Source organism: Cervus elaphus, chromosome 23, assembly GCF_910594005.1.
Source record: "Cervus elaphus chromosome 23, mCerEla1.1, whole genome shotgun sequence".
Classification (NCBI taxonomy): domain Eukaryota; kingdom Metazoa; phylum Chordata; class Mammalia; order Artiodactyla; family Cervidae; genus Cervus; species Cervus elaphus.
In genome coordinates this window covers 17,414,381-17,432,393 of record NC_057837.1, presented here as the reverse complement: position 1 = coordinate 17,432,393, position 18,013 = coordinate 17,414,381, and the positions used below count along the sequence as shown (strand labels likewise).

The 18,013-nt window shown below is 45.9% G+C and overlaps 1 protein-coding gene across 3 annotated transcripts in view; it reads right to left on the bottom strand.

Moving 5' to 3' along the window:
- Positions 1–18,013, bottom strand: part of CAMK1D (calcium/calmodulin dependent protein kinase ID) — a 387,831-nt gene that overhangs the window by 21,572 nt on the left and 348,246 nt on the right. For all 3 annotated transcript variants that reach the window (XM_043883877.1, XM_043883876.1, XM_043883878.1), the window contains exon 6: positions 14,883–14,958. In XM_043883877.1, coding sequence (XP_043739812.1) covers positions 14,883–14,958 — 76 coding nt within the window. The remainder of the gene's footprint in view (positions 1–14,882; positions 14,959–18,013) is intronic.

The following is an 18,013-nucleotide window of genomic DNA, read 5'->3' as shown; positions in this document are numbered from 1 at the left end:
TAGCTCTTTCCCCTTTTATGTAACTTTACTGTCATAATTCACTGCAGCCTTCTAACTTTTTGCATATTTCTTAGACTTGATTTAAGGTTCTGCTTTTCCTTATTGACTTTTGATTTGAGAGACAGACACAGAGAAGACAGGAAGGAGCTGGTATCAGAAGTAGTGACAGGCAATGAGTTACTACACTTATACCTGTTAGGGTAGTTATTATCAACAAAATAATAAAATTTAACAAATGTTAGGATGTGGAGAAAATGGAACCCTTGTGCACTGTTGGTGAGAATGCAAAATGGTGCAGCCACTATGGAAAATGATATGGATGTTTTTCAAAATATTAAAAATGGAACCACCACGTGATCCAGGAATCCTTCTTCTGGATATATTCCCAAAGGAGACAGCATCAGTGCCATGAAGAGATGTATGTGCTCCTGTGTTCACTGCAGCATGGCCAAGATGGGAAAACAATCTGTGTTCACTGATGGATAAACGGATAAAGGTGGCTCAGTGGTAAAGAATCCACCTGCCAAGTGGGAGACGTGGATTTGATCCCGGGGTCAGGAAGATCCCCTGGAGAAGGAAACGGCAACCCACTCCAGCACTCTTGCCTGGAAAATTCCAAGGACAGAGGAGCCTGACAGGCTACAGTTCATGGGATCGAAAAAGAATCAGACAGGACTTAGTGACTTAGCACAGAGAACAGAGGAACCATGTGGCAATTGACTTTGGAGCTGTGTGGACGGTGGGTTTGAGGCAGGAAGACAAGTGAGCCGCTGTGAGCAGACGCGGGAAGGACCGGAGAGCATGGGCAGTGGTAGCGGCTGGGGGAATGGATTCCAAAAGGAGTCCGGAGGGAAAAACAGGAAGATGAGGTGATTAGCTATGGAGAGAGGGAAGGCCAGGATGCCTCTCAGGTCTCCAGCATGGACCACGGGGGCTGTCGACAACCATGGTGGAGAACACGCAGGGGAAGGGACCAGGGACAGCCCCGACACGACAACCACAGCACCTGGCAAGTCCAACCTCTCTTTTCAATGGACACAGCTCTCCTCGCGGAAGCAGCTCTGGGCAGCTGTGTCCTTACAGTTAGGAGATCAACACCTAATGTCCTACCCCAGCCTGCCTTCTAGAAAGACAGGTGGCCCCTCAGTGGGAGAGAGGGATGAAGAAATGTGAACCTGAGTCTTTGCTGAACCAAACCCCAATAAGGTCACATCCGGTAGCCCTGGTTCAGCGCTTGGCTCCCCTGCACTGCTGCAGGGGGTGCAGAGGATAGAAAAGCTGCCATCCAGACCCTGGGGCTCAGGGCTGGGCAGAAGTTCCAGCCTGCCTCTCTTGCCCAGTGTGGCTGGGAAAGCAAGTAACACACACAAGCAATCTTCTGAGCACCTGAAGTGTGCCTCCTGGGCTTCCCTGGTAGCTCAGCGGTAAAGAATCCACCTGCAATGAGGGAGACCTGGGTCGATCCCTGGGTGGGGAAGACCCCCTGGAGGAGGGCATGGCAACCCACTCCAGTATTCTTGCCTGGAGAATCCCCATGGACAGAGGAGCCTGGGGGGCTTACAGTCCATGGGCTCACAAAGAATCAGACGTGACTGAGTGACTAACACACACACAGCACAAGTGCCCAAACATACTGCAAATATTTTACATAAAAAGCCTCTGAGTGCAGCAGTCCACACTGACAACTGAGTCATCATCTGGAAACAGCAACCTGGAATGTGCCCTTTAGTCTAACTGGAGGAAGAGCGTGAACATGAAGATATGGGTGACTTTGTAAGTCCTGTCCTCTGAGCGCTGACTTTGCTTTCAGAGGCATTTCATGGTGTAGCTTCCTCAGTCTGAGATTCAGAGAGATAAGAGATACAGATTCAAATCCTGGCTCCAACAAGGCCTGGTAGAGTGACTTTGGGGAAATTATGTATTGTCTTCCAGTCTCAAGCGCTTTTGTAAAATGACAAAAATAAGACCCACATTATAAGAGATATTATAACATATATCATATACATTGCATAATAATCTATATTACATATAACAAACAGATAGATGAATGGATGGATACAGGTAAAAGATATAACATAGGAAAGCGCCCAACACATCGCAATCATTAAATGCCAGCTCCCCACTCTTACCTCCCCTTGTTTGTCTCTTTTGTATCCCACCAGCTCCATATAACTTTTCAGCTTCCCTCTGCTGAAATATTGTGCAATGAGACCCCGCTCACCATCAGGAAGACCCAAGGGAGTGGGAGAGAGGAACAGATGAGTCTGAAGGGACTCAGTCCAGTGTTCTACCCTCTAAACGTGGAAACAGAGCAACATAATTAAAAATTTTGTACCAAGTCTCAGAATCATTCATGACTGACCATACATCCTGACCTCAGCTTCTACACTGCTCTAGAAGGGAAGAAGAGAGAAGCTACCTCTAGTACATGATGTTACATGATGGATGCACGGACAGTGCATCCATGTACTACCTCTAGTACATGATGTTACATGATGCATGATGGATGTCCTGGAGACTCGCTTTTCAACCTTGATCTTTGAGGATCGGTATTTCCAAGCATTATACCAAGGAGTCCTCAGTTCTAAGAAACTGATCAAGCTTCCCTGAGAACACTTACTCAAAGGCAAATTAGTGAAGAAAGTATTTTTATGCAATTGATGCTTTCAAACTGTGGTGCTTGAGCAGACTCTTGAGAGCTCCTTGGACAGCAAGGAGATCAAACCAGTCAATTCTATAGGAAATCAATCTTGAATATTCACTGGAAGGACGGATGCTGAAGCTCCAATACTTTGGCCACCTGATTTGAACAGCCAACTCTTTAGAAAAGACCCTGAAGCTGGTAAAGATTGAAGACAGAAGGAGAAGGGAACGATAGACAAGATGGCTGGATGGCATCACTGACTCAATGGACATGAGTCTGAGCAAATGCCAGCGGATGGTGAAAGACAGGGAAGCACGGCGTGCTGCAGTCCATGGGGTCACAAAGAGTCTGACACCATTTAGCGACTGAACAACAGTGCAACTGGGCGAAACAACAGACTTCTATGTATACTGCAAGCCAGAGAAACGGAGTAGGGCCAACCCAGGCCCAGTGGTCTCTGAAAAACACTTGAAAACGCAAGAAAACCTGGGCATTCCTCCTCTGGACAGTAGTCTGTTGGATGTGTGACAACCACTGGGCAGCCACCAGTTGGCCCTTCGTCTTGGCTGTCTGTGAGATTAAACAAGTGTTTACTGGATGAATGTCTGGAACACATACTGAGGAATCTGAGTTCTATTCCTCTTGCTCTGGTTAATAGGACAGATTTTTTAAAATAATAAAATAAAGCAAAGCTTTTTAAGCTGTCAAATCTCTGGTGCTTAGTTGCAAGGCTCACTTAGCAAAATAGATTTCAGCACATTATTCGGATTTGTACACCAGAATGACCAGTAAGACCTGAATGTTTACAAAGATGTAATGCAATTACTTCAGCAACTAGAGATTTGCTTATGTGCGCGCCAGAGATTCCTCCTTGCAAAGCTGACAGGGACAAGGGAAGGTTCACGGATCAGAACCACCTGCAGGCTGACTTCGGCAAGGCACCCACGGTGAGATGCAATGGCCAAACGTCCTGTTACCCATGAGATTTGGTTAATACTTTGAAAGCTGAGAAGGTGGAAGCCAATCCGGGAAAGCTCTAGAGGAGGGAAAAAAAGGGACACTAGAGGGGAGATGGGACACACATCCCTTAGAAAGTTTATATATAACTGGAGCTGAAGTCCAGGAGTTCGGCAGGAGGGGAAGAAGGACAAACTCTTCCCCAAGCGTGAGAAATTGGCAGCATACTCCATTTGGAGTAAAATAGTTACCAAAAAAAAATAATAATAATAAAATAAAACTTGTCCACAGTAAAGGGTTGGGCTGGACAAGACATCGTCCAAAGCTGTGCTATGATCCAGGGACCTACTTCCAAATATGTAACTCTTGGATTCTTGCATCAGCCAAAAGGACAGCATCCCCAGGAAGTCTAGAGGGTGAGCACAGAGGGGAAACACATCTGAGGGAGGTTCAGACAAACCCACTTTCAACTCAGCCTCTGCTGACAGTGGATTGGAGGTGGGGAAGGGGGCGGTCAGAGGAGGAGCTTCCAACAGCCAGGAATGTTGTGTTAGGAGAAACACAGCGAAACTTTCAGCAGCTAGAATTAGTTCTCACGAGTGATGAATTTGCACCAAGGAGTGCAGACATCCAGTCTGGAGGTGAATAACATGAGTGCTAACTGATGATTCTGAGCCCGGGGCAGATTGCCAACTCCACTTGTGCATCTTGTGGGGTTTTTGCTCCCTGCCTCCCTCCTCCATCCCCGCGTCTTCCTCCTCTCTCAAATTCTGCTTGGTAAGCAGTCACGAATCTGTGCAGACCAACAGCCGCACTTGGGAAATGTCTTGTACCTCCATCCTGCCGGCCTTGGCTTTTGACTGCAGTTTTTGATTGTCCCCTGGCCTCCAACAGCCCTCTCACAAGGCACTTTTAAAAAAAGGTTTACTTTTTGGCCTTGCCACATGGCATGCGGGATCTCAGTTCTCGGACCAGGGATGGAACCCATGCCCTCTGCACTGGAAGTGTGAAGTCTTAACCCCTGAACCTCCAGAGAAGTTCCCACAGGCACTTCTGAGGATGACTAGAAACTGCTTCCACCCTCAGAGGCGCACCCTCGGACGTGCACTGTGAGACCACGGCAAGCCTGTCGGAAGCTGCGGTGTGGTCTTGTGTGCAGCCCCGGCGTGCCTGTACCCGCCACTGAATCATGGGCTCCTGGTTCCTCCTTCTGAACCACCTCCATGATCGCTTCCAGACTTGCTGGTGTGAACTGGTATCTCTCCTCTTCCCACCTCCATCTCTTCTCTTCCTGGTCACAAACCCAGCTCAGACTAAAAGGTCTGAACTCACAACTCATTATTACAGCTCCTGGCAAGCTGGCCACTTTCCTCTCTGTGCGCCTCTTGGTCTTCTAACCATCCCTGTACCACCTGCCTCCAGTGGCCGTCCATGCTGGCGTGCTCCATTCCAGAGGGTAAACCTTTTAAAATATGACAAAAGCCTCGCTTGATTCTTTCATTCACTTGGTGTGGTGCTAGACAAACGAAACATCCTGATATTCAGAGATTTTACTTTCCCCACCGCTAAGTATTGGTGATACATAAGTTCAAAGCTGGATCAACTCTTGCAAGTTATATTTTAAAAATTACATCTCAAATTGAATGAGACATCTTGTATCAAACACAGTAAGCACATCATATCCTTAGATAATTGGATCTTGGAGGATTAACCATTGCTCTCCCCTGCCTGACAACCTGGTGGATACTTGAAGACAATCCTTCCAAGTCCAGGTCACTGTACACCACTGTCGGGAGCCTTCCTCAAGGCTTGGGCAGGGTCCACAGCTCTCCCTGGGAGTTCCCCACCCCCAACCCTGCCTCCACCAGCTCCTGCCGCCCACCTTAGGGACAGGCAGCAAGATCAGATTGTAAGTTATCTGTTTACTGCCTGTTGCCTCTGGCAGACAGGAAGCGCCTGTGTGGCCAAGGGCGGTAATGAATCCATTTCAGCAGCCATGCCATATTACCCGACACGTATTAGTTTCAATAAATGTTAGTTAAGTGAGCAAATGTCAGTCCCCTGTCTTCCATCCTCCAGGCTAAATATCCCGAAGCATTTAGATGCTACTTAAATGACAGTCTCCAGGAGATGATGCTTACATGAAGCAAGCAAGCAGAGGAAGTGAAATGCTTTTCCATCTGTCCTGAAGCCACAGTGTTCAGTGTGGAAAAGGAGAAATTCCCTTCCTGCTTCTCCCGCTGGGCGTCCTCTCTACCTTGTTGTTTAGTCACTAAGTTGTGTCCAACTCTTTGTGACCCCACGGATTGTAGCCTGTCAGGCTCCTCTGTCCATGGGATTTCCCAGGCAAGATACTGGGGTGGGCTGCCATTTCCTTCTCCAGGGGATCTTTCTGATCCAGGGATCGAACCCGCATCTCCTGCATTGTAGGCAGGTTCTTTACCGCTGAGCCACTGGGGAAGCCCCCCTCTCTACCTGGGCCTTTGCAGAGACAAAGGCACAGATGGGGTGAACTTCACCTTCCCCAAAGTCACTGGCAGGAAGTTGCTTCCACCACCACAGAAAATGTAGCATTGCTTGACCTCAGTGGTACTGTTTGTAAAATTTCCTCCATCACCCTGCGCATATGTCTGCACCCACCTCTTGAAACCAGAGAGTATTTTATGCTTGGTTCCTTCCTAAGGGTTAGAGGTGAACCAGCAGACCACTAACAGTCCTTCTCCCAAAGCAATGGAGAGAGGGTCATGAGCCCGTGAATGAAGCTGAAAAATGGTCAAGCAGGACTTGTAAACAAATGGCACTTAGGCACCAACAAGGTCCACTCAGCATAGACTGGGGGGGTGGCACCTTTCTGAGAATCCTCAAAATGCAGCCACACTGAAACGCACTTGGCATTTTACTGAGTGCCATTTCACTGAAGTAAAATCAGTGAGCCCGGAAATTATAACTAACATCAGTGCCTGTTGAAACAAAAACTGAGGCTAGAACAACAAAAGAGTGCAGGGTGGTGGCTGGTCTTTAAGGTGGAGGGAGAAGCAGCCAGTGTAAGAACCGTCTGCACGCGGCCACTCGGACCAGAGATGCAGCAACAGCGGTCCCCCCTTGCCAGAAATCACCTTTGGGAGACAAAGGTGACCAGGAGCCCATGAAGGGCTTTACGAAAATACCCAAGGCCATCCAAGTCCACCCAACTCCTCAGCTCTGATCCCTGTTCGCTAAGGAAACTCCCTGTTGGAGTCTGCTTTCTCCTGGGACTTGCTAGTCTGATGACATGCATATCCCATTACTTTGCAGGGCATGCATCTCATTATGATTTAATAAATGGACATTTCAGTTGTGTTTTTGTTTTGTTTTAATCTCTTTGGAGTCTGGCTAGTATGAATCAATTCCCTGGGATCATCTGAGCAAGATGAAGCAACAGATCTAGTTTCATTTCTAAATGTCTAAAGCCAAGGTTAAAACTATAGACCCATGGTGGCCTGGATGTGGCAATGTGTTCCACTCTGCGAAGTTCATGAAAATATGATGAGTGCTGCCAGCTGACAATGCCAGTTCATTATTCCTATCGGGTTAAATGAGAATAGGAACCACTATAATACCCCAGGCTTGGATGTTTCACCGGGGCTCAGTAATCACATCGTGTTCTCTCCTGCTGAACTGTGGGTTTGTGCTGTCTCTCTGGTACACATGGGTCCATAAAGGGGCAGCTCTCAGTGGTGGAAAGAATGATGAGTTCCTTGGTAAGGAAAATCCTTTGTCTCAGAAAATGGACCTAGTGTGCCAGTTAAGCATTCTTAGTTCCATTCTTACAAAGCTAATTATGCTGTGTACCTTGGTCAATTTATTTCTGTGACTTAGTTTAAAAAACTGAACAATGTAAGAAGCCAGTCAAAAAGTAAGGGTATGAGCTTATTCACCTGGGATTTCCTCTAGGCAGAGAGGTCAGAGGTCACAGTATGGGTAAGCGCCCTCACCACCCACAGCAAATCTGGCAAATCCATCCCTAACCATCCTTTAGCATTGACTGGTTTCCTTTAGCATTGACTGGTTTGATCTCCTTGCTATCCAAGGGATTCTCAAGAGTCTTCTCGAGCACCACAATTTTTAAGCACAACTTCTTGGGTGCTCCACCTTCTTTGTGGTCCAACTGTCACACTTGTACATGACTACTGGAAAAATCCTAGCTCTGAGTATATGGACCTTCGTCAGCTAAGTGGTGTCTCTGCTTTTTCATACACTGTCTAGGTTTGTCATAGCTTTCCTTCCAAAGAACAAGTGTCTTTTAATTTCATGGCTGCAGTCACTGTCTTCAGTGATTCTGGAGCCCCAAAAAAGAAAATCTGTCACTTCTTCCACTTTTTCCCCTTCTATTTGCCACAAAGTGATGGGATGGGTGCCATGATCTTAGTTTTCTGAATTCTGAATTTCAGGCCAGCTTTTTCACTCTCCTCTTTCACCCTCATCAAGAGCTCTTTAGTTACTCTATGCTTTCTGCCATTAGAGTGGTATCATCTGCCTATCTGAGGTCGTTGATATTTCTCCCAGCAATCTTGACTGCAGCTTGTGATTCACCCAGCCCAGCATTTCTCATGATGTACTTTGCATCTAAGTTAAACAAGCAGGGTGACAATATATAGCCTTGACATACTCCTTTCCCAATTTGGAACCAGTCCATTGTTCCATGTCCGGTTCTAACTGTTGCTTTTTGACCCTGCATACAGGTTTATCAGGAGACAGATAAGGTAGTCTGGAATTCCTATCTCTAAGAATTTTCCAGTTTGTTGTGATTCACACAAAGACTTTAGCATCTCAATGAAGCAGATGTTTTTCTGGAATTCTCTTGCTTTTTCTATGATCCATCAGATGTTGGCAATTTATCTCTAAACCCAGATGTACATCTAGAAGTTCTTAGTTCACATACTGCTGAAGCCCAGACTGAAGGATTTTGTGCATGTGAAATGAGCACGACTGTATGGTAGTTTGAGCATTCTTTGGCATTGCCTTTCTTTGGGACTGGAATGAAAACTGACCTTTTCTAGTCTTGTGGCCACTGCTGAGTTTTCCAAATTTGCTGACACACCAAGAATAGCACTTTAACAGCATCATCTTTTAGGATTTGAAATAGCTCAGCTGGAATTCCATCACCTCCACTAGCTTTGATTGTAGTAATCCTTCCTAAGGCCCACTTGACCTCACACTCCAGGATGTCCAGCTCTAGATGACTGACCACACCGTCATGGTTATCCGGGTCATTAAGACCATTTTTTTTTTTTAATAGTTCTTCTGTATATTCTTGCCACCTCTTCTTAATCTCTGCTGCTTCTGTTAGGTAGGTCCTTATTGTTTCTGTCCTTTATCGTGCCCATCCTTACATAAATGTTCCCTTGGTAACTCCAATTTTCTTGAAGAGATCTCCAGTCTTTCCCATTCTATTGTTTTCTTCTATTTCTTTGTATTGTTCATTTAAGGCCTTCTCTCCTTGCTATACTCTGGAATCTGCATTCAGTTGTGTATCTTTCCCTTTCTCCTTTGCCTTTCACTTCTCTTCTCTCCTCAGCTATTTGTAAAGCTCCTCAGATAACCACTTTGCCTTCTTGCATCTCTTTTTCTCATCGGATTGGACACCAACAAATTCATCACGGTGTCCAGCCTACTCCATCTTCAATCCTTCCCAGCAGCTTAGGCTACTCGGGCAAAGATTTTTTTCCCCCAAGTCCTGATCCCCAAACGAAGATTCCTGGCAGGGAAAGGACCTACCAAAAGGGTTTTTAAAAAATGAGTCTCCTTGTTAGGAAAAAAAAATATTTCTTTTGCCAAATAATGGATAACATAAATGACTGTGGAGATCCAAAAGAGAACCGATTTATTACGGATCTGCACCGGCAAAATGAAGAATGTTTGAATGGTATGTGGAGAGGAGAAAATGGGGTGTCTGTCATAGCCACTGTTACTACAAGCTGATATCTCAGGGCGACAGTTTCATCAAGGGGCAATAATGCTGCTGCACCCCGCCCCCCCCCCCCAAATGGCAGAGGCTGACCTCTCCCATGACAGGGGACACGAACCATCAAAGGTTCTGCACGGATTCCCCCGGGGAGCACCGGCTTCTGTGTGTGCTGCCTGTCAGTCATGACCCGATCAGCAGCCTTCCTCATTAGTCTTCAGATCAAGGATGGGATAGGAAGACCAGGCACGGTGGACCCACTGGGAGTAGCCAGAGCGTGAGGTCCATGAGTTCTAACTTCTGACACTAGTTCAGCCCAGGGCCGACCTTCTAACCGAGAATACCAACCCAGTCAGAGCCTTTCACAGGATATTTTCTGGTCCTCAAACATGCCTCAGGCACCCCAGTTCCTGTGTCTGCATCCCTCCCCTGGTTGGGATGCTGTCCTCTGGCTTCTCTGCTTGTGTTAGTCTTTTCCAAACTTCTAGATATCCTTGGGATGATGGTCCCTCCTTCCTGAATACCCTATCCTCCTCAATGGTGGCTTTATCCCAGAAACTATGAGAGCTGGACACCAGTCTTGAGTGTCACTCAGTCTACTTAGGAAACTGCTTGTCCCACCATATACACTGTACTCTGATGAGAGGCATCTTGTCTTTGTCATCTTGATTATTTTCATCACCTCACACAGTGCCTGGAATAGAGAATGTACTCAAGAAATGCCAGTTGTTGACACTGATAATGATGAATTTGAGACCAGTGGCTCTCCAGGCAGAGCCCTATTATGTAGTAATTTATATCTAGGATTTGGCCTTTCACTCATAATGATCTGAGCATTGTGGAAGGTATAAGTGAGATGTCCAAAGTCCATTCGTTCTCTGCTTTAGACTCTCTGAGCTCTGGAAGGTACCAAGGAAGATAAAAACCCAGGCTGCCATTTTGAAGTCTGACACAATCATGAAATCAACCTGAGACCAATCCTTGAACCAAAGCTAATGGTGACCAGGCAACCATCAAGCGTCAGCTTATCGAGTTTATACTTAATATAAAAAGAAATATAGTATTTCTTTGCTTAATGCTCTATGGGAATCCAGCCAAATATTATATTGTATACTGCACTGATAAGGAGTGGGGTGTACTAATTCTACTGCTCAGCTCATACCCAATAAACATGTCAGTATCTCTATCCCAGATTTCTGAACTCCACATGTGCTTACCGTAGTCAGTGGGTGTCTCAAAGGTGACTCAGGTTCAACATGACCAAAATGAAATTCCTAATTTCGCCTACTCCCTAAATTGTTTCTACATCACTCTCCTAGCATCTGCCCCAAAGTTGGGTTTATCCTTGAAGCATCTCTACCCTTCATCCTTCACATCCACAGTATATCTACCATTTCACCTCCATCCCTGCCCCCACGGCAGAAGCGATCATCACCACTCATCCAGCCTAAGCCTCTGAACCATCTTTGCTCTCCACTCCTGCCATGTCTAATCCCTTGTTTGAAGAGTAGCCAGAACAATATTCGAATGAAAATCACTGCAGTATACAGTATAGTATCTGGCTGGGTTCACGTAGAGTGCAGAGTGAAGATCAGATCAGGTCACACCTCTGGTCAGCTGTTCTTTGACTTCGCACTACAACTTGGGTTAAAATCTAAGTTTTTGGGACGTCCCTGCTGGCCCAGTGGTTAAGACTCTGTGCTTCCACTGCAGAAGGCGCAAGTTTGACTCCTGGTTGGGGAACTAAGATGCCACATGCCACGTAGTGGGGTCAAAAGAAAGGAAAAAAAAGTCAGTTTTCCTTCAGGTCTCCCCTTCCTCTGGCTCTTGCTTATATCCTGTCTTGATTCTCTAACCATGTTGGCCTTCTGATATTTTTCCTACCTATGTGCCACGGCAGACACAGTGCGTTACCTACTGCAAATCCATTTCTTGCCTTCTTCCTCACTAGCAGAACTCTGATTTCACTCAAGGATACACTGCACTGTTATACAAAGGTTTGATATCGTTATTCTTAAGTGTGTGCCACGCCTGACCTAAAATGTCCATGTTTCAAGGGGATTCTGCTTTAATATTTTCACTAAGCTGAGGTCAACCAAACCATTTACTATGGACTAAATTCTGTAACCCAAAGCCATATGTTGAAACCCCATCCCTCAACGTGATGGTATTTGGAGATAGTGCCTTTGAGAGATAATTACGTTTAGATGAGGTCATGAAGGTGGGGCCCTCCTGATGGGATTAGTGCCCTTAGAAGGAGAGATACCAGAGAACTTTCCCTCCCTCTCGGCAAGATGGGGAGGACACAGCAAGATGGTGGCCATCTGCACACCAGGCCAGGAAGAGGGTTCTCACCAAGAACCAAACCAGCTGCCACCTTGACCTTGGACTTCCAGCCTCCAGAACTGTGAGAAATAAATGTCAGTTGGTTATGTCACCCAGTCTGTGGTATTCTGTTAAAGCAGTGTGAGCTAAGGCACCACTGCCTGGTTTTAAACTGCTTATCCCAATAAAGCAGTACACACCTCCTCTTAGGTATTCTGATATATGGTACCCCAGTGCCAAGACTTCAGGGAAACAATTATGTACAGACACTAATGCAGACCAGAGCAATGGCTCAAGATTCAGAACAGATGTAATGAAACAAATAAGCAGAAGGCCAGATAAAGGACCAGTTTTTCACCTAGACCCATGGAAGATTTCTCTAGATGATACATGTTTTGGTGCTTTGCGGAAGAGGACTGGCTTATCACTCATTTCTATAAGTCTTTCACAGTCAAGCTGGTCAAGGATAAGAGCTTTAGTTGAGCGTTTAGGGAGCCGGGGAGATAACACAAGGCCCATGGTCAGTGTCTGCTCACCCAGGACTCTCCAATACAGTATGCAAAATTGTATGGGTGTGAGTTTATAGGGAAGAGGGTCCACAGCGTTCATTAGATTCTCACAAGGGTCTGGAACCCACCTCCCTCCACAAAAAGGATCACACTACTGCAGAAGATGGCCAACGTGCCTCAGAATTGAAAGCATTCTCTAGGTGCAATGTGTTAGCTTTGTATAATAGCTCAGATGAATCTGGCCTTTACCTAAATTCCATAAGTGGGAGCCCTACACCCAAGTACATCATAATGGATAAAATCCTCCTGTGATAAGGCCAAGAATCTACAAGAGCTGTCAGCTAAATCCTCATTAAATTGAAAAAGTTGCCAGTTGAAAGAATGCTGTAGAAAGACTATTTGCTTCCCAGATAATGAGACAAAACCAATACAGGAGGGTTTTTTCCAGTCTTTCTCCCATCACAGTCTCTCGTAGCCTCTTGGGTGTGGTGGACTTTGTCAGTGAAAGAACACTCCCGTCCATGAGGATGTTAAGGAGAAGAAATTCATCCGCTATCAGTTAGAGACTCACTGACCTAAACCTACCCTGAAAGTATGTTCTATTGTAAGTGTCTGAAACTATCACTACAAAAAGAAACTGTAACTTAAAAATAACTTTACAGTGAACTTAAGCAAATCAACACATAACTATAAAAAGGAGGAGAAGGGGATGACAGTGGATGAGATGGTTGTATGGCATCACCAACTCAATGGACAAGGGCTTGGGTAAACTCTGGAAGTTGGTGATGGACAGGGAGACCTGATGTGCTGCGGTTCATGGGGTCGCAAAGAGTCGGACACGACTGAGCAACTGAACTGAACTGAAAATAAGTGCAACGGGCCTATGACCATGGTGTTTCCTGGGTCATAGAGATAAGGCACCTGAGAAGAAATGAGGAATTCCAAGGCTAAATTTTGGTTTTCATCACATTTTTCTTACTGCGATTTCTTTTTTTAATATATGATATTTGTTTGACCTTAGTTGCAGCACGTGGGCTCTGCTGCAGCACACAGGCTCTCCAGTTTTGGCTGCAGGCTTAGTTATTCCGTGGCATGTGGGATCTTAGTTCCATGACCAGGGATTGAACCTGAGTCTCCTGCATTGCAGGGCAGATTCTTAACCACTGGACCACCAGGGAAGTCCCTTTTACTGTGATTTCTGTTGGATTTGCCCTAATATTTTCATATTGGTTTGTATCCTCAAACCAAGGTGGTGCATGAGAAGATGCTCAACATCACGAGCTGTAAGGGAAATGCAGATCAAGCCCACAGTGAGATACTACTTCACCTTTCCACCTGTTAGGAAGGCTATTATCAAAAAATGGAAAAAAAGTGATTGCAAGGGTGTAGAGAAATGGGACACCTGTGCATCCCTGCTGGGGATGTAAAATGTTGGTGTTGCTTTAGAAAACAGTGTGACAACTCCTCCAGTAGTTAAACACAGAATTACCTTGTGACTCAGCAATCTCACTTCTGAGGATACACTCAAAAGCATCGAGAGCAGGACTTAAACAGGTATTTGCACACCCGCCTTCATAACAGCATTACTCACAATAGCGAAAAGGAGGAAACAACCCAAGTGTCCATCAATGGATGAATGGATAAACAAAAATGTAGCATATACGCATAATGGAATATAATTCAGCCTCAAAAAAGAATGAAGTTCTGACACATACTACAACACGGATAAACCCTGGGGACATTATGCTAAGTAAAAAAAAAGTAGACAAAAAAGGACAAACATTTTATGATCCCCCTTCCATAAGACACCTAGAGAAGCCACATTCATAGAAGCAGAAAGCAGAGTGGTGCTGCCAGGGGCTGGGGGAAATGAACGGGAGTTAATATTTAGTGGGTTTCTGTTTGGGAAGATGAAAAAGTTCTGGAGATGGATAGTGGTTATGGTGGTGCCATACTGGGAATGTCCTTGATGCCACTGAATTGTACTCTTCAGTTCAGTTGCTCAGTCATGTCCGACTCTTTGCAACCCCATGAACCGCAGCACGCCAGGCCTCCCTGTCCATCACCAACTCCCGGAGTCCACCCAAACTCATGTCCCATTGAGTTGGTGATGCCATCCAACCATCTCATCCACTGTCATCCCCTTCTCCTCCAGCCCTCAATCTTTCCTAGCATCAGGGTCTTTTCAAATGAGTTAGCTCTTCACATCAGGTGGCCAAAGTATTGGAGCTTCAGCTTCAATATCAGTCCTTCCAATGAACACCCAGGACTGATCTCCTTTAGGATGGACTGGCTGGATCTCCTTGCAGTCCAAGGGACTCTCAACAATCTTCTCCAACACTACAGTTCAAAAGCATCAATTCCTCGGTGCTCAGCTTTCTTTACAGCCCAATTCTCACACTCAGAAATGGTTAAAATGGTAAATTTTGTGTACAAAATAAAATGTATATTTTGTTACAACTCCTTTAAAAAAAAAAAAGCCAAGGTGGCAAGTCACACTTACAAGATGTAGGCGATCACCCCGATGGACCAGCAGTCAACGGCTTTGCTGTAGGGCTTCTGGGCAAGGACTTCAGGAGCTGTGAAACAACAAAGGAGAGACACAGCCTGACAATTTAAATGACGAGGACATAAGGCGCTCTGGGGGTGCCTTTTTGCTTTTTTGGTCTGCTACTTGGGCTGAACTTTCGATGATTCTAGAAACTGAGAAGAAACTCGCAATCTGATGTATTTGTTGACTTTTATAACTGGACAAAAGGGGAGTGTTCACATATGTGTATAACTGGAGGTTGCAAATCAATCAACACATACTGCAAGGAGATATTTTATGTCAGTGCTGTTCTAAAGCATTATAGCTCAGACTAGACAGAGAGGAGGGAATACCCAGTCTGGGGCCCAGGGTGTGACTTCACCTCAAATCAATTCAAGGAAGCATTTCTGGCCCCTGTGTAGGGTCTTTCTAGGTGCTATGGGGACAGGCAGGTGAAGCCCCCTCCTCCTGCCTTCATGGAGCTTATAGTCAAAGATTAGACTTAAAACAAGTCTCCAGGGTCCTGCCTCAAGTCTGCTCCTAGTTCCTTCTCTAAGGTTTTGGATGGGTTATCTGTCACTTCTGCCATTTTGTTTTCTCATCTGTGAAACAGGAAAAATGCTACTTAACGTCACTTCCTGGTTCTAACCCACTATTCATCAAGACTCGCCCATCCAGGGCCTTGGTTTATTTTGTATTATTGTTATTTTTTTGTATTATTTCCTTTTCCTGGCCTGTGGCTACTGCCCAACGTTGAACAACCCACCAAGTGTCTGGCACTTAGCACAGTCTGCCATATGTATTTGTGCAAAGAGTAAACAAATATAGAAAAGGAAGCAAACCTTCTTCACAAGTAAAACCTCCTTTTCATGCAAACACATCTGATTGAAGTGTCTAGGATAGACTTTGCAGAAAATTTAAGAAGGTAGAGAAATAGAAATAGCTCCAGGTTACACGGTACTTGTCACAGGCTTAGCTGTGTTCTACGGGCTGGGGATGCATTAACCCCTCACAACTGTGTTGGTGGGGAAGAGCTTAGTTACCATTATCCTGCTTCCCAAGTTACAGGTAGGGGTGCATGGGGACTCAAGAGAGCAGGGCAGTTTTCCATAGCATCCAGGTACCAAGAGGATTCTATACCAACTTAAAAGTTAGTGTTTAGTCGCTCAGTCATGGCCGACTCTTTGCGACCCCATGGACTATAGCCCACAGGCCCCTCTGTCCATGAAAGTCTCCAGGCAAGAATACTGGAGTGGGCTGCCATACTTGGTTTCACCTGAATGAAGCACCTCGGTCTCATCCTGGTTGTTTGTAAATGTTCTCTACTGTCCTTGCAATGACTCTGCACCTCAACAGTAAGGAAAATGAGCCTCGGACATGTGCCTTTTCTTTTTTATTTTAATTAATTAATTAATCTTTGGCTGTGCTAGGCCTTCGTTGCTGCTCAGGCCTTTCTCTAGTTGCAGGGAGTGGGGAATTCTCTCTAGTTACGGTGCAAGGGCTTCTTATTGCAGTGGCTTCTCTTGTTATGGAGCACAGGCTCCAGAGTGTGTGGGCTTCAATTAGTTGCGGCATGTGGGCTCAGCAGTGGTGGCTCATGGGCTTGGCTGCTCTGTGGCATGTGGGATCCTCCTGGACCAGGAATCAAACCCATGTCTCCTGCACTGGCAGGCAGATTCTTGAGCACTGAGTCACCAGGAAAGCCCTGAGATGTGCCTTTTCTGACACCAACCAGGAGATATGGCTCAGGAGATACTGAACACAATTCAATCTCATCCTGTTCCTGCTCTTTCCACTGGAACCTACTGACTGAAAGTGAGCATTTCTTCAGTCGGTAAGAAAAGCCCTTTTGCAGAAAAATTAACAGGGAAGTCCTCTTACCCTGTTGCAGATACCTTCCTGAGCAAGAGGGAAAAAGATGCAAACTCTTGTGGATGTTTCTGCTTATGATGGTAAGAAATACAGTCCACGGATAACTCCCAAATCTAATTTTAGGTTTCAGCCCCAATTCCTCCGATCACTTAAAAAAAGATTTTTTTTTTAACAAGAGCAAAATAAACACATTTCTACATCTTTGCTACGTTCACCTTCAACTACAAAGCTAGGGAACCCACAACCTGGAGAAGTGGCCCTTGGATAACTGGGAGCTGGCTACAGCCATCGTTCCTTTTCTCCAGAACTGCTCAGGGCCTGTTTCTCAGATGCTTCTATTACAGCAATGGATGAAAGGGAGCCATTTCCCACAGCAAACTAATTTAGGAGGTAGGCGGTCTAAGAGCCGATGTTCTAGTCTGAGTGGCCACTGGGCACAGGTGGTGGGAGGGGGCTGTTTCTGCAAGGAGCTTATTTTTGAGCCTCCAGGGCCAGCCTTGTGGCCTGATGGAAAGTTCAAAAGAAGCAGAAAAGGCTCACAGGGCAACGTCTGATCTAGGTCCATGCGTGCATACGAAGTCGCTTCAATCATGTCTGACTCTTTGTGACCCTATAGACTGTAGCCCACCAGGCTCCTCTGTCCACGGGATTCTCCAAGCAAGAATACTGGAGTGGGTTGCCATGCTCTCCTCCAGGGGATCTTCCTGACCCAGGGATTGAACCTGTATCTCTCATGTCTCCTGCATTGGCAGGTGGGTTCTTCGCCACTAGCACCACCTGGGAAGGCCCTGATCCAGCTCCACCACCCCACAAAGCTGACAGCAGATGTTAGGAGCACCAAGCAGGTGGGGAGAGGCCCCAGTTTCCATGTGATGTGGTCTGTAGGGCTCTTTAGGGGCGCAAGAATGGTGCCCAAACACTCCACGATACCAAAGGATGAGACCCAGTCTCAGGAAAGCACATTGGACTCCTAGGAAGAGCTAATCCTCTCTGTTCTGCTCCTGAGCACTCCATTCTCACAGTCTTCCAGTTCTGCAAATGTGGGAGGAAGAATTCTTTACAAAAAGAAAAAAAATCCTCCTCCTCAACATCATCTGTTAGAAAACAGAAAGTACTGGCCACCATCCACTGTTCAGCAAACAAGGGAATAAAGAACACGGTTTCCCTTTTGAAATCCACATGCCTGGGGACACCTGCCCATCAAGCCCTTGGTCTGCAGTCTGGCAAATTCC